This window comes from Paramormyrops kingsleyae, chromosome 18 (genome assembly GCF_048594095.1).
Source record: "Paramormyrops kingsleyae isolate MSU_618 chromosome 18, PKINGS_0.4, whole genome shotgun sequence".
NCBI classification, from domain to species: Eukaryota; Metazoa; Chordata; class Actinopteri; order Osteoglossiformes; family Mormyridae; genus Paramormyrops; species Paramormyrops kingsleyae.
The window spans coordinates 8,948,781-8,963,221 of record NC_132814.1 but is presented as its reverse complement, the minus strand read 5'-3'; the positions used below and the strand labels follow the sequence as shown (position 1 = coordinate 8,963,221).

Genomic DNA, 14,441 nt, shown 5'->3' with positions numbered 1-14,441 from the left:
ACCTGTAAAAAGTTTCTACTATGTACAATGTTTGAATATATAAAGACTAGAGTACTACTAAAAACAATGTTGACTTAGAAGAGTTTATATTGTCATCTATTCCAGTAGACAGCTGATAGGAAAAATGTAGAAAGTCCATAGAAGAATTCAGCAGGGGCCTGAGATGGGCCTGGACAGGCCTTTCCAAAGTCTTCATTAGCTGTGATATCAGTGCCACCAGTCTGAAGTCATTCATTACCTTTGGGAGCACATTCTTTGGTACTGCCACTAGATGGGAGGTCTTCCTCGGGAGCAGGACACTCTGCTGGCTCAAGCTGAGGTTGAAGGTCTACGCAGCCCTTGATGGAGCTGATGCCATCTGGTCCAGCAGCTTTCCTCACCCTGATCTTCCTCAACTCGATTCTTACCTGGTCGGTTGAGATGAGAAGCCATCTGGAAACACTTCTCAAGCCTCTCCAGACATTGTTCACACTGTTTTGTTGAAGTTTCTCCTTCATCTTCCTCCTCTTCCTGAAGCAGCTCTTTGCATCCTTGAGCCCGCACTTCAGCTCTCTCTGGCCCGGCCGTAGCTCCTCCTCATCCTCAGAAGATTTAGCAGCTCCTACAAATACGGTGTAATGCAGAGCTTGTCATTAGAGAAGCACCCTACCTTCTTGCTGGGCTCAGTGTTAACCACACAGAAGTTAATATTAATTTGTTATACAGTGACCATATAAGACCATCGATATCCTCCACATGTGGCCCACATTCCATTCTGTAGTCTCAAAGTAAAAGAAAAACATTGTGTCGGTGGTTGTCTGTCCCTTTAAGGAGTCGCAGGGAGATGACCTGCCCCCTGGTGGCGGGTTCGTCAGGTAGTGGATATGAGTTATGTCTGTAGCTGTAAATAAAAGCTCCCATTCAGGATTTTCATGTTACCTGCATTCCAGACTCAGTTCATCTTTGCATCCAAACTCCTATAATATATGCATGATCCGCTAAACAGCTGCCGTTAAAACTTGTTGACTGGAGGGTTGACAGGGGGGATTCTAATCATTGTTTTTAGTCTGTGGAAAATGTTCATCTAAAGCAGTGGTTCACAAACTTATGGAACGGTCTAGCCGGGTACCACCATTATAACTGATATTTACATACACTCTTTGAACAAAAGTATTGGGACACCTACAGAAACTTTTATGACATCCCATTCTAAATCCTACAGGCATCGTTATGTAGCTGCTCCCCCCTCTGCAGCTGTAACAGCTGCCACTCTTCTGCGATGAGTGATGTAGGAATTACATGTGCATAACTTGCATATCGATATTAATATCTCACACCGCCCAGCCCTATTTAGTGATTTTTGTATTATAACTGCACTGTCCTGTTAATAGTCTGTATCCTGTGGATTCAAGTAAGAATTTCATTGTACTTTGCACTACACTTTGTACGTATGACACCGCTTCCTAAGCTCAGACTGAATTAGGAAGTGTTGCTTACTTTGGCACCTCTGAAATGAGATGGCACACCGCTGATGAGTCAGATGAAGAGCCGCAACACACAGTCTGCAAGCCGGCAAGTTGTTTCAGCTCTTTTCTGCTGATGTTGTCCAAGGAAGTTTCAACCACAGCGATGCCTATGGGGCCAGAAAAACACATGGAGCGACATCACTACAACCAAACTGATATCATTCACTGTAGTAGTTATTTACATGGGACTCAGAAAATGCTCCACATTGAGTTGTTGGAGGAGGTCCAAACTGTACAGCTTTCCACTTCCTCAACAAATAATGTCATGCAGGAGATTTCTGCAGATCTCGAATGCTCTACATTTGAGTGATATCAATCTTGATGCAATTTATATTACTACATACATTTTATAGCTCTTTCATTACTGTAATTGATTTTTAGCTGTTTACCTACTGCTGTACCAAACAATTCTCCCCCCCCCCCTACAAAGGGATCAATAAAGTCAAGTCCAAGTTTAAATTATGTAACCATTGTAACCAATTAGCCAACCAGCAAGTTAATAACTGGGAGGTTGTCTGTTGTTATTTAAACTGATAAATATTGTCCCTTAGTGAGTATTCAACAGAGCAGGGTTGGGGCATTAATAAATGAACTTACCCATTCCAAGTCAAATCAGGAAATAGAACTGAACTGGAAAAACCCCACAGGAAACAGAATTTCAATTCAATTGGAATTTCAGGAAGTAGAATTTAATTCAATAAAATTCTGTGCAATTCCATGTTTCGTTGGTTTAGTTAAGTAGTGATATTGGCCTGTATTTCCACTGATAAATATTATACTAAACCCTTGTCCACGTCTGAACTCAAAAAAGGAACCATCCTACTGGTTCAAGATTACGGAGGAGGGCTTGCCTGGCAAAAAGGAAGCCAAAAAGGAAGGAGCCAAAAAAGCTTACTGAAACAGACTCAAACACCATTTTTCTGCCAAAGACTCTCCTACATCCTGCAATAGCCTGAAAGATCACAGGTTATAAGAAGAAGCCATCTAGCTGTGAGGCTATGCCCCAGCTGGCCAATCAGCCGAACCAATTTTACTGCAGGTTTGAAAAACAAAATGTCTGGTCTCCCCCCTCCCCATGCCTGCCTACCTCCTCCTTCACCATTCCATCTGGCTCCCCCATTTCCCTAATTCAACCACACCCTTCCCCCATTATCACTCTTAAAGACGTTCACGCCTTGTACTAGAAGATCCGCATGAAAGACAACATCTCTCACTCCACGTTAATGGAATTGTTCTCACCAACTGCCAGCGGTCTTTACAGATCTATTCAATCCAGGGGTGTCAAACTCATTATAGTGAATGATCCACACTGGAACGTGTGCAAAGTCATGTTGGTCACATAATACTTTTGCTAGATTTGTAAAATATTATTAACACCCTTAGTACTTGTTTTATTTGTTTTAATCTGTTAAATTGCATTTTCAGTTTCAGTAGTAGGTTTCTTTTCTCCCAGTAGAGCTATGTTAAATGAACAATTGCATTGATCATAAATCATGTACAATCGAATGAACAGGCTGGAATGCTTTATGAAACTTCTGAACACCATGCAAATAATCAATGGTTTTCTCATATACACAATCAAACAATTACAGAGTTTATACATGCATACTTAGTGATGTAAGAGTAACAGTCTGCTTAATAAATAAATAACATGTGATAGACATTTCCAGTGATCAGAATTTATGGAACAGAATTAATCGAGTGTGAAACCTGAACTATTATTTTAACACAAGAAGCGAAAACAGTATCCGGAAGTCCCCCCCCCCCTTATTCCTGTTTGCTTCACACTGCTAATATCGCGCATGCTAACGTACAAGCAACAGCGATGGCAGTGAAACAGCCAAAGAGAAGAAGATCTGCAGCGCAAACGTTTAAAAAGAAGTCCTTAGATCAGGCAAGGGCGAAGAGCCACGTTAATATCGGTGAAGCGTTTGAACGATGGAGAGACCTCCGAGAGCTGAAAGGCATGAAAACTGATGAGGAAGTTGCTCTGTTTCTCTTGGATAGGTAACATTCGTTTTGCTGTGCTTCACAGACCCAATATGTTAGTGTCTTGTCCAGTTTGCTAATGCTTGTGATGACTAATCCCAACTGATTAACTTAACAGCAGCAGCGGTAGCGACGGTTTGCTAACCCACAACCTAGCTAACGTTTAGTCGAAGTTGTTTTATCATGGTATTTTTTAATATACCTTGTTTATTGGCACAACACCAAAGTTTGCTATGCTGTATGTGTAAGTTTCTTGCTGGGGAAAATAATCATCTCACCATTAATGAGACAATGCTGATGGACTAGCAGAGCTAAACCAGCACTAACGAGCATGGAAATCATTGTTGTCCATGCTATTTTTTTACAGCAGTGCTAGTGGACTATGTAGCTGTTTACACGTTTTACATGTATACTCTCTGCATATATTCGCCGTTACGTACTGTTACGTACTTGACTGTACTGCGTGTCGTGGAGAAAATGAAAAACAATTCTGTGTCCTGTAAACTGATTCAGGTCGAATTCTATAATTATAATTTTGGCAGTGGTGATGCCTTCTCAGTAGCTGGGATCCGGGAGTTGGACAACAGCAGCTCCCAGGAGACTGCTATTCAGCAATTCACTTAAAACTTACGGGGTAACTTGAAACTGCATCATCACAATTGCGTCATCGACTAAACCTCTGACTGACATGTCACAGGTGGATGGAATTCGGACGGGGGTACAGTTCGTTATCGGCACGGGCTGCGTGCCCAATCACCGCTCTCATATTGTTAGCCAATTAGATTGATCTTTCGAGCTGTTTCGGAAATAAAAATGACTCGTTCCATATACCTTTGCGTTTATGACGGGATACTTTAGTAACAGTTTGTTACTTACAGTGCGGTTTGACCATCAATTTAGGCCCAACTGTTCCAAGCTTTTTTCGTTTAAAATTTTCCTTGCTGTGTTTTTGGGAGAGGCTGTTTTCACACTTTTGATTAAATCATGAGTGGCGTAAATGTGAAGGAATTAAAGGTCAATGCGCTCACACCCAAGGTCTGAAAGCGAATCTTGTCTACAGGCTAGAAGCTGCACTCAAGGCCGAGGCCACGGCCGAGGGGGGCGGGCTGCCGGGGCCAATGGATGAAGCGTGTGTGGGCAGCGAGGAGGCTGAGCGTGAAGACGGAGCTGGCGAGGGGCACCAGGATGCAGGTATGGTAAATAATTAATATAGAGTCCCGTTTTTGTGATCCATGATCCATGCCGCCTCTCCTTCTGTGGAGTCCGTCCACAGTAAATTTGAGGATTAATAATAGGGCACGTTCCCACCTAAGTTTAGGTACTTGGTTCCGAGTTCCTGGGCTGTATCAGTCTGGCCTCGTTCATGTCTCGCTTTCACACCGCGCAACAGAACTGGGACCTTGGCATGGGAGACACAAAAAAACTCCCTGGTTAAACTTCGCGATCAAACACAGCCTTTTTTATATATTTTTTGAATGACCCGCGATATGTTTAGTCTTAGTAAATTTGGCCAGTAGATTGATGTTTGGTTTTCCACGTTGTAGGAAATGATGCAACGTTATTCTGTTAATAAGCGCTGGCCAGCTTCACCATCGGCACAGGCGATATTAGATAAAAATATATTGCTAAGGGTCCAATTTTCCGACGCAGAGATATGGAGACGCAAGCAGGAAATGTATTCGATGTATATAATTTCCAAGTTTTAGCGGCGGTGCTTGTGGTCATGCAGTCAGCAAGCTATCTATACACAGTGTGTAGCTATAGATAACTATAACTCTACCTCACAAATAGTAAAAACTGGTGTGCCTCAAGGTTCTATTTTAGGACCGGTTTTATTCTCTATCTATATAAATAATATTAGTTTAGGGCTAGAACCAGCAAAAATATACTTGTATGCTGATAATGCAATTCTTTACACCACTGTGAGAAACAATAGATTCATTGTAGTCTGCTTTTGATTTATTACAGATGTCTCTTATCAAGTTATTTATTTAACTGGTGTTAAATGCCAAGAACTAAAGTTATGGTATTTACATTCATGTTCTCCCCTTGATTATTCTGTTTTAACACTAGATGGCACTCATCTAGAGAAGGTGTTTTCTTACAAATATCTGACTTGACAACAAGTTATTTTGGGAGTCTGTATAAACAGCTTGTTAAAAAAACTTCACCCAAAACTAGGCTTCTATTTCTGTTTAAAGAAATGTTTTCCCTTCATTGCTAGAAAAAGACTAGTACAGAGCACCTTCCTATCAGTATTAAATAATGGTGATATAATATACATGCATGCACCTTCATCTTATTTGAAGAAACTAAATGTTATTTATGATGCAGTATTGAGGTTTATAACTGGTGCAGCAGCAAGAACACATCATTGTAAGCTATATGAGATGGTGGAGTGGACATCATTACATCTTAGAAGGAAAATGCATTGCCTGGTTTTTATTGCAAAGGCTTTAATGGGCAAATTACCTCAGTACATATGTAGTTTGCTGACATTGCGCACTAATACATACAGTACATATGTAGTTTGCTGACATTCCGCACATACAGTACCCGTTCATCAGTTAAACTTCTCCTTCAGCTTCCCACGACACGCACAGAACTGAGGAAATCCGCCTGTTGTTCTTATGCACCACATGAGTGGAACACATTACAAAATATTTTGAATTTAAACTCCTTGCCTTCTCTGAATGTGTTTAAAAACTTCTTAAACTCTGAGCTTAAAGAAGTGTCATTGTTTCGTATAAATTAATTTTATTCTATGTATAGTTTGAGTATTTGTATGTGTTTTAGTCTGTGTTCATATTAATCATCTCTGTCTGTATGTATATGAAACTTTTGTCTTTTTTTCTTATTTGCTGCCATCTTGGCTAGGACTTCCTGGAAGAAGACATTGTATCTCAATGGAACCTTCCTGGTAAAATAAGATAAAAAAGGGGTCCTCCCCAGTAGTTCGTGTTTGAACGAAAAGTACCGGGTTCTGGTTCCAGAGAGGCTCCGCAGTTGTGAAATATTCTTTTATAAACCGACTCCAGTTCTAACCCGGCTATTTGTTGGAAATTTTTAGCGATATCAGTTGATAACACTACATTATGCGGTATTTTACGCATAAAACCCACCGTAACGACATGTCCACAGGTGGTTGGACAGAGTTTGTGGTGAAGGTGGAGACAAAGAAAGAGGAAGGACAGCCGCACCGGCACTGGGAGCTGGCCAGTGAGTGCACAGCCCAGGAGTACGTGCAGGACCAGCATATGCCTTATGGACGTAAGTGCCCCTGCTACGAGGGCCGAGGATTCACTTACTCTTTGTTCATGTTCTATTTTGAGATCCCCTGAAGTGAAGTCAGTCCCAATAGGCATTTCCAGTTTTCATGGATCTCATCTTACTGAACACTGGTCAATGTAATAATGCATTAAGTCATAATACTGCCTTATAATGAAATGTACCAAATTCACTTGATTACGTAATGACACCTGCATTTTGTAATAGCTTAATGCAAAATGTAATTTCCCTGCATTTTGTGATGGCCATCACGTTAGGTAAATAATTTATTACAAAATGTGGGAGTTGCGTTTCGATGGAAAATATAATGATATAGTACATTATGCAATAACCAAAATGGATGTCTTCATTCACACCTTTATCCAGATATTACATGATGCAGTGTTACAGTGACTGTTGATCTTTAAGCAGGTGAAATGTCAGGGAAAACATTAGTTTTCTACATAGTTGAACCCTGTATTTATGTGTATAAAGCAATGTTCCTTCATTCTGGGCAGAAGAGTTTGTGGTGAAGGTGGAGAAAAAGGAAGAGCCAGAGGAGCAGCAGCTTCTGCATCGGGAGCCGGCCAATGACTACAAAGCCCAGGAGGCCGTGCGGGTTAAGATGGAGGACAGGCACATGCCTTATGCCCGTAAGAGACCCTACGCTGAGGGACATGGGGTCAGCTACTCTGAACTCCGGGAGCACAAGAGGTACTTTTAATGCTGGAATTTTTAGTCGTTCCTTTGGCTAGATTTTAGATTAGATTTCACTTTGCGTGCATTAACTTCATCTTGTCTTGATCAGGTCACATTTAGCCCAGCCTCCAGCAAAAGAGGAAGAGGAAGATTTTGACTTTATCCAGAAGATCCCAGTAGAGGACATGGTCAGAGGCACTGTGGGACCGTCCTCCAAAGTTGAACATGAGGTAAGTGGTGTCTTTTTATGCAGACCAACCACGTACATTAGGGTGAATTCAGGTAATGTGGGACATGAGCCCGTTAAGTGCCAGGGTGTTTTTGGAATAAGTGAACTACTGTGCAGCCATATTTAAGTTTTGTGTGACCAGTAAGTACTTCATACTCCTTCTGCTCCAAATTGTCATCAGTTACCATTGCATGAGGACTTGACACACCTTTTCCCATCAAAATTTTCTAACAAAACCATAGAATATGGTGGCGAACTTGCCCTTGTTTGATTGCTTCTGTACATAAATGATTCCCTGTCTGTCTTCACCAGTGAAATCATGCGCCTATTTCCCTGCTTATGTAGCATTCTTGACGCAGTGAGCATTCTCCCATAATTATGTTTCACAGTCAGCAGTTGCATTTAATGGAAAAGCTCCTAAGCTTTCCTGAAGGGCATGGGACACATTGATTCGGTATTTTCACCAAAATGGACTTGAGTGTAATAGGTACAGAAGTTTGAGGAGTTCGAGTATGCATTCTGCCGTGGGCGTTTGAGCGCATTCTGCGGTGGGCGTTTGAGCGCATTCTGCGGTGGGCAGTTGAGCGCATTCTGCGGTGGGCGTTTGGTGAACAATTTGAACAACGATCTTTGGTTCTCATAAGCAAACAGTGGCTATGAAGACATTCAGTCTCGAAAGTGATTCGGGCGAAGAAAGTGAGACATCTGTTGCTGACTCGATGGAGGAGGACACTTTTCTCTATGGAGAGAATGCAACACTCGACATGTAAGTTGTTTTGTTTCCAGTTCCTGTGTTCTGTTTTCTCCTTGTCGTTTTTCGTATGTGTGTGCAAAGTTACATATTGCCTGAGTGAATGCACGCATTTTTGTTTTGTTACCTGTGACTTATCCCTGTATAATCTTGCGTAGCTCATACGTATTCTTTCTTAAATGCATTTAGCACCGATGAAGAACAAGAAGATGAACCCAGCACTGAAATGGAAACCGGGAGTAAATGGGACACGGTGGACACTGCTGATCAAGGGCCTCCGTAGTTCGTGTTCCGCCCTAAGAGGGACCCTGGAGTTCAGGTGGACCTCCATCGAGAATATAGCCCCTTCCATGTTTTTCAGCAAGACTGTGTTAGCACATCCTTCAGGGAGAGTCTGTGTGAGCAGTTGTTTGCCTTTGGTAGGAGGCGTAGGGGGTGCAGGACATGTGCTTCCCAGTAGCTATCACTGATACTTCTGCTGTAGACCCAAAGCTCAAGGTCACACAGGGCAGGAAATACTGTGTGCACTGCCTGTCAAAGAAACAGAACAATGAAACAATTGACAAATGTATGTCTTATGTCCCACTCTGCATAGTTGCGAACTGCATCTGTTTCTCGGAGTGGCATTTGCAGAAAAAGGACCAATGACAGCCCGGCAGTATTATGCGCTATATATATATTGTAAATAAATGAATAAATTAAATTAATATAATTTCATAAATGAAACGACATCAGTTTTATATTGGTTTGGATTACATGTGAATAAAATATAGAATTTCCTTAATTTGTGTGTGGTTTTTTTTTTTTGTTAAGAAACAATGTAATTAGAAAAACTAGTAGCATTTTGGTGGCTGTGTTGTTGCACAGGGGTGTGAAAGTGCATAATTTACTCTTTCCTCAGTAAAACCTGTTAGGTCCCATCAAATGTCAAATTTGGGGGCTTGGGGGACAGCCCTGGGGGCCCACGTTGGGGGGATCATGGTCAACGAGGAGCTCAGTGATGCCCTGGTCCAAATCTGGCCGGACATCCCCCCCCAGCACACCATCCGTCGTCTCATTAGGAACGTGCCCCGATGATGTCAGGCATGCATACAAGCATGTGGGGGCCGTACAAACTGCTGAGTACAATTTTGAGTTGCAATGAAATTTCGGCAAAATGGACTAGCCTGCCGCATCATTTTTTCACTTTGATTTTTGTGGTGTCTTTGAATTCAGCCCTCTGTAGGTTGATAATTTTCATTTCCATCAAGCAATATGGCATTCTCGCGTTCTTAACACATTACAAAATCTATATCAGTATAGGTATTTAGCATGATTTTTCCCCCATTGATATCTGATGTTTTCAAAGTGTTCCTTTAATTGTTTTTGAGCAGTGTACCTAACATTAGGCGGGTGGTTTTAATGTTATGGCTGATCAGTGTAGTTACTATGAAGTTTATTTTTATGATTGGATTAGAAACACATAATTGGTGTATGAGGTTTAGAAACAAGTAATAAGGACAGTTCAAGATTTGTTATAAAGTGTATAAAAAATTGGATTAAAAGATAAGATTACATTTTCCTTTTATTTCACATTGCATTTTTACAGTCTAAAAAAGGAATCGAAGGCATTTGGTACATAATTGCACAAAAGTGAAATTATAGAAGGCTAAACTATTCTTTTTTTTTTTCGTTTCTCAACAGGAACATGGCTGTATGTCACAGCATATACCCAGGAACACATCAGAGTCATGTAAGTTGAACAGTTACAACGGTTAGCATGTTTTTTGTTCTCTAAAACAGTGAAATGATGTGTAATAGACTTGGTTTTATTCACAACAGTCTTTTCAGATAGTACTGTAATAACATTTTTTAAATTATGGTATGATTTTATTGCTATGATGGTGTAGTAATGGTTTGCTGAAGAAGGTTTTGTTGTCACCAGGCTTGTATAACACTCCTTTCCCCATAGTGGCCCCATATGCAGACATTATGCTTTGTGTTTATTGCACCTTACAGTTCATCCAGCTTAACTTGGACCTATTGTCCTCATTTGTGGACAGTTTTTGTGCCATCTAGTGGTAGCAAATGCACAATACACTAATCAGTGTTAAAATGGCATCAGTCTCAAGGAACATTTTCCACAGCCCTGTCTGACATTAAAATGGAAAAGGTATAAAACCTAATCAAACTTTATGCTTAATAACATTTATAGTTTAATATGGTATAGGTCTGTGGTGATTATGGGTGGGTAAGATGAGCAATTCAGACATCTTGTAGAAACTTGTAGAAGCACTTATCAGATTTGTTAAAATGTACATTTCATATTTTTGTTGGTTTCATGTTATTTGAAATGACATTTACACAATGTTTTTTTTTTTTTTTAACAAAACATAAGACTAAATGCACCTGAAAATGTTAAGTAGTATAACCACAAAAGAATGAGAAATCATGAGGAAACCATAAACTTTAACTCCCTAGTGGACAGCAGAAAAAAGAAAATTTGATATCATTATCACAATATTACTATGCCCTTGTTATGTTTGGGGTCAAATTTCACCCCACAGAAGGTGTCATTTTTCTTAATACTGTGATGGTAAACTGCTTTTTACTCATGTAATAGTGATTATTTTTGCTTTTTCTTAGGTTGTTCAAATATGTGGCATTCAGATTGTTTACAGAGACAAGTTGTAAGTAAAATCCAGTCACAGCTATTGAGTAATAACTGGAAATGAAAAAGTTTTGCAAGTTATTTGAGTCTGACTTTGTACCTTTATTTTAAATAGGAAATGTCATCGGGAGAATACATCCCAGGCTCTACATCAGATTCTGAAGCTGATATGGATGAACAAGCACCCATTGCTGAGGCAAACTCAAAATGTCACTCAGCCATTGATTCAGCAGTTCATACAGCCACTGATGCTTTGGACTGTCAGATTGGTGGTTCTTCAGTTGTGGAGGTCACATTAGAGGCCGGTGGAAACTCTGTTGTGAATCAGATAAACTCAACACAGCTTGTAAATTCAACCACATTAGCAAAGGATGGAAGAAATTATTGTTTTCTCTGCAGAACCCCACAAACTAAATTAGCCAGACACCTCAAAAGACATAAGCAGGAGAGTGCAGATGTAGCGAAGGCCCTGAGCTGTCCTACAGGCTCTAAGGAAAGGAAGAAATTACTCGATATTTTACGCAACAGGGGCAACTTCATGCATAACAACTCTGTCCTGAGTAAAGGTTGTGGTAGTTTGAAAGTTTCACGTAGATCAAGAGATGATAAATGTCGAGCATATGAATACTGCATTCACTGCAGAGGGATGTTTAAGCGTGCAGAGCTGTGGAGACATATGAGAAGGTGCTCATCAAAATTAGAGGAGACCAATGACCATAAAGGTCGAAACAGGGTACTGGGTGTTGCAGCTGTGGCAAAGGCATCACTTTCAAGAAATTTTACTGAAGGTGCATTGAAAATATTAAACCAAATGAAGGATGATGAAACTGCTGGAATAGCTGGAAATGACTTAACCCTGCTGCAGTTTGCTCAGTATCTTTTTAACAAATTGGGCCACAATAAAGCTCACCATGAATACATTCAACAAAAAATTCTGGTGCTCAGTAGATTATTGAAAACCTTGCGCAAAAAATCACCGTTGTGGACCTTGGAAGATGCTATAAAGCCTGAAAATTTAATGACGGTTGTAGAGGCAGTGAAAGAAGTTGCGGGTTATGATGCGAATGAAAACGCATTCAAAACACCAAGCCTTGTCATGAAGATCGGATATTCCTTACAGAAAGCGAGTGACATTGTTCGCTGCAATGCCATAATTTCAGAGGACGAGAACCTACAGAAGTCAGTAGAAGCTTTTCAGGTCCTTTACAAAGCCAAGTGGTTAGAGTATGTCTCTCACTCTGCTCGAGGAACTCTGAAGAAAAAGAAATGCAGTAAGCCAATAAAACTACATCTAAATGAAGACATTCAAAAGCTGCATCAGCATCTTAGGCGAAGTGCAGAACTAGCATTTGCAGCACTGGAGAAGGAGAGCTCAATCCAGAACTACTGCAGCCTGGCTCAAGTATCGCTGGCACAGATAATCCTTTTAAATCGGCATCGTTATGGCGAAGTCTCAAAAATTTCATTGAAGAATTTTCTTCACAAAGACGACTCTCACATTCATCAGGACTTGAGCCTGTCAGAGTGTGAAAAGAAGCTGTGCAGTCATTTCACTAGAGTCGTATTGATGGACAAAAACGAGCATAAGTTTGCAGTCTTGCTTCCCCCAGAAGTGGTAAGAGCGCTAGAACTGCTTATAATGAGACGGAAAGAATGTGGCATCCCAAAAGATAACCCCCACTTATTTGCTGTCCCAAAATGCATGAGCCACTACAAGGGACATGACTGCCTTAAGACATACGCCAGTGAATGCGGAGCTCGTCACCCAGAGCACTTGACGTCCACCCAGTTAAGGAAACAAATTGCAGCTACCTCACAGATTCTGAATTTAAAAAATAATGAAAAGGAACAACTGGGAAATTATCTCTTGCACAAGGACTATCATCTTCCTGAAGATACCATTCAAATGGCTAAGTTATCCAGACTGCTATTAGCCCGGGAAAGAGGCAAAATACCACGGCTGGCAGGAAGATCTCTGGATGACGTTGAAGGTATAGAAAGGTTTGAATTTAAAATTTAAAGGGAGGGTAGTAACGTGCTTCGTTGAAATATATATATATGGTGCACATTTTTTGCATAAGTTTCGCATAAACACTTTTAACCACTTGAATGAAACCCATCACCACTATTAATGTGACAAATTCTCTCAGGTTAGCGTGTGGACGACATAGTAGAATGTTTTTTCTCTTTATTTTATATTTTTATGTTGCTTTATTCTTTCCATAGAGTTTACAGATGAGGAAGGGGACAATTCCGAGGAAGAGGAAGACCATGATGCTAGTGATTGTCGCAATGCTGCAACAGAAAGGAAAGGTAAGTGTATTTCTGCAGTGTTTGGTTTAATCCACTTCTGAGAGTATTGTATTGCACTTGTGTAAACTTGTCCTAATTCTAACAGAGTGATGCTAGAATAATATTTATTCAGTTTTTGGTGTTTCTAGTTACATTTAAGGCATTCATTTAGGTGGTTGGCTAGTTAATACTTAACACAAACCAAGATGTCAGTGTGAGGTAAACGGTGAATTTGAGCTTTTAAGTGTACAAGTAAGATGCAAGTTTGAATATTATCCTGATGAGCACCTCTTGGTGCACTTTGTACTATGTGTTCTAAAATGTATAAATATACAATGATTTATTTGCCATTTTAGGGTCTGTAAGGCAGAGGCATATAAAAAGGTCTTGGAGCAGCACTGAAGTAGAAGCAGTAATGAGGCACTTTAAAGGGCACGTGAGGAGGGGGATTTCAGCCTCGGTAACAGAATGCAAAGTCTGCAAAACAGCAGAAGCTGCAATACTGAAGAACAGAACAGTCCAAAATATAAGGGACTTTGTTCGCAACAGAGGTTTATCATTTAAAAAACAAAATTCTCATTAAGATTCCTTACTTGCAGTTACTCTTGAATGTTATGTTTCTTATTTTTCTATTTTTCACTTCAGACGTTTTTTTTTCCCCATTCATGTTCCGTGAAATATTAGGTAATGTACTGTTTTTGATTATTTGATTTTAAAATTTCTTAAGAATTGTTGCATCGTTGTGAAATATGACAGTTCTTTTTGTCAGTTTATGAAAAATAAAATTTTTATATCAACTATGAAATATGATGTGATGGTCTCTTTATAAATTCTTTCAAATGTTACGTGAAATATGGCTGCACCTCTTCATCAACAGAAGCTAAAACTGTAGTTATATACTCTTTATTAGCACTTATGTCTTGTATCTCAAATCATCCGTATACACACTACTGTCCCACTACAATCTGTGGACATATTGCTGTGGTGTTCATGGGTGCAACATACTACATAATCAACTGGTATTGCTAATAATGGCTAACAATGAACCTGGGTAGAACT

At 40.2% G+C, this 14,441-nt stretch overlaps 1 protein-coding gene across 5 annotated transcripts; it reads left to right on the top strand.

The window, feature by feature from the left end:
* Positions 1–3,276: 3,276 nt before the first annotated feature.
* LOC111838017 (uncharacterized) lies at positions 3,277–14,187 on the top strand. Of its 5 annotated transcripts, none has more exons than XM_023800562.2 (10): positions 3,277–3,512; positions 4,555–4,685; positions 6,636–6,764; positions 7,283–7,475; positions 7,570–7,690; positions 10,124–10,172; positions 11,066–11,109; positions 11,206–13,081; positions 13,317–13,403; positions 13,739–14,187. In XM_023800562.2, exons 1-10 carry the CDS (start codon positions 3,331–3,333, stop codon positions 13,963–13,965), a joined length of 3,039 nt encoding a protein of 1,012 aa, XP_023656330.2. In that variant the 5' UTR covers positions 3,277–3,330; the 3' UTR covers positions 13,966–14,187. The 5 variants fall into 5 exon arrangements, 4 of the variants coding, with proteins under 4 accessions (XP_023656330.2, XP_023656329.2, XP_023656332.2 ...); XM_023800561.2 differs by having other exon boundaries at positions 7,280–7,475; XM_023800563.2 differs by lacking the exon at positions 3,277–3,512 and adding an exon at positions 4,181–4,212 and having other exon boundaries at positions 7,280–7,475.
* The last annotated feature ends 254 nt before the right edge of the window (positions 14,188–14,441 follow it).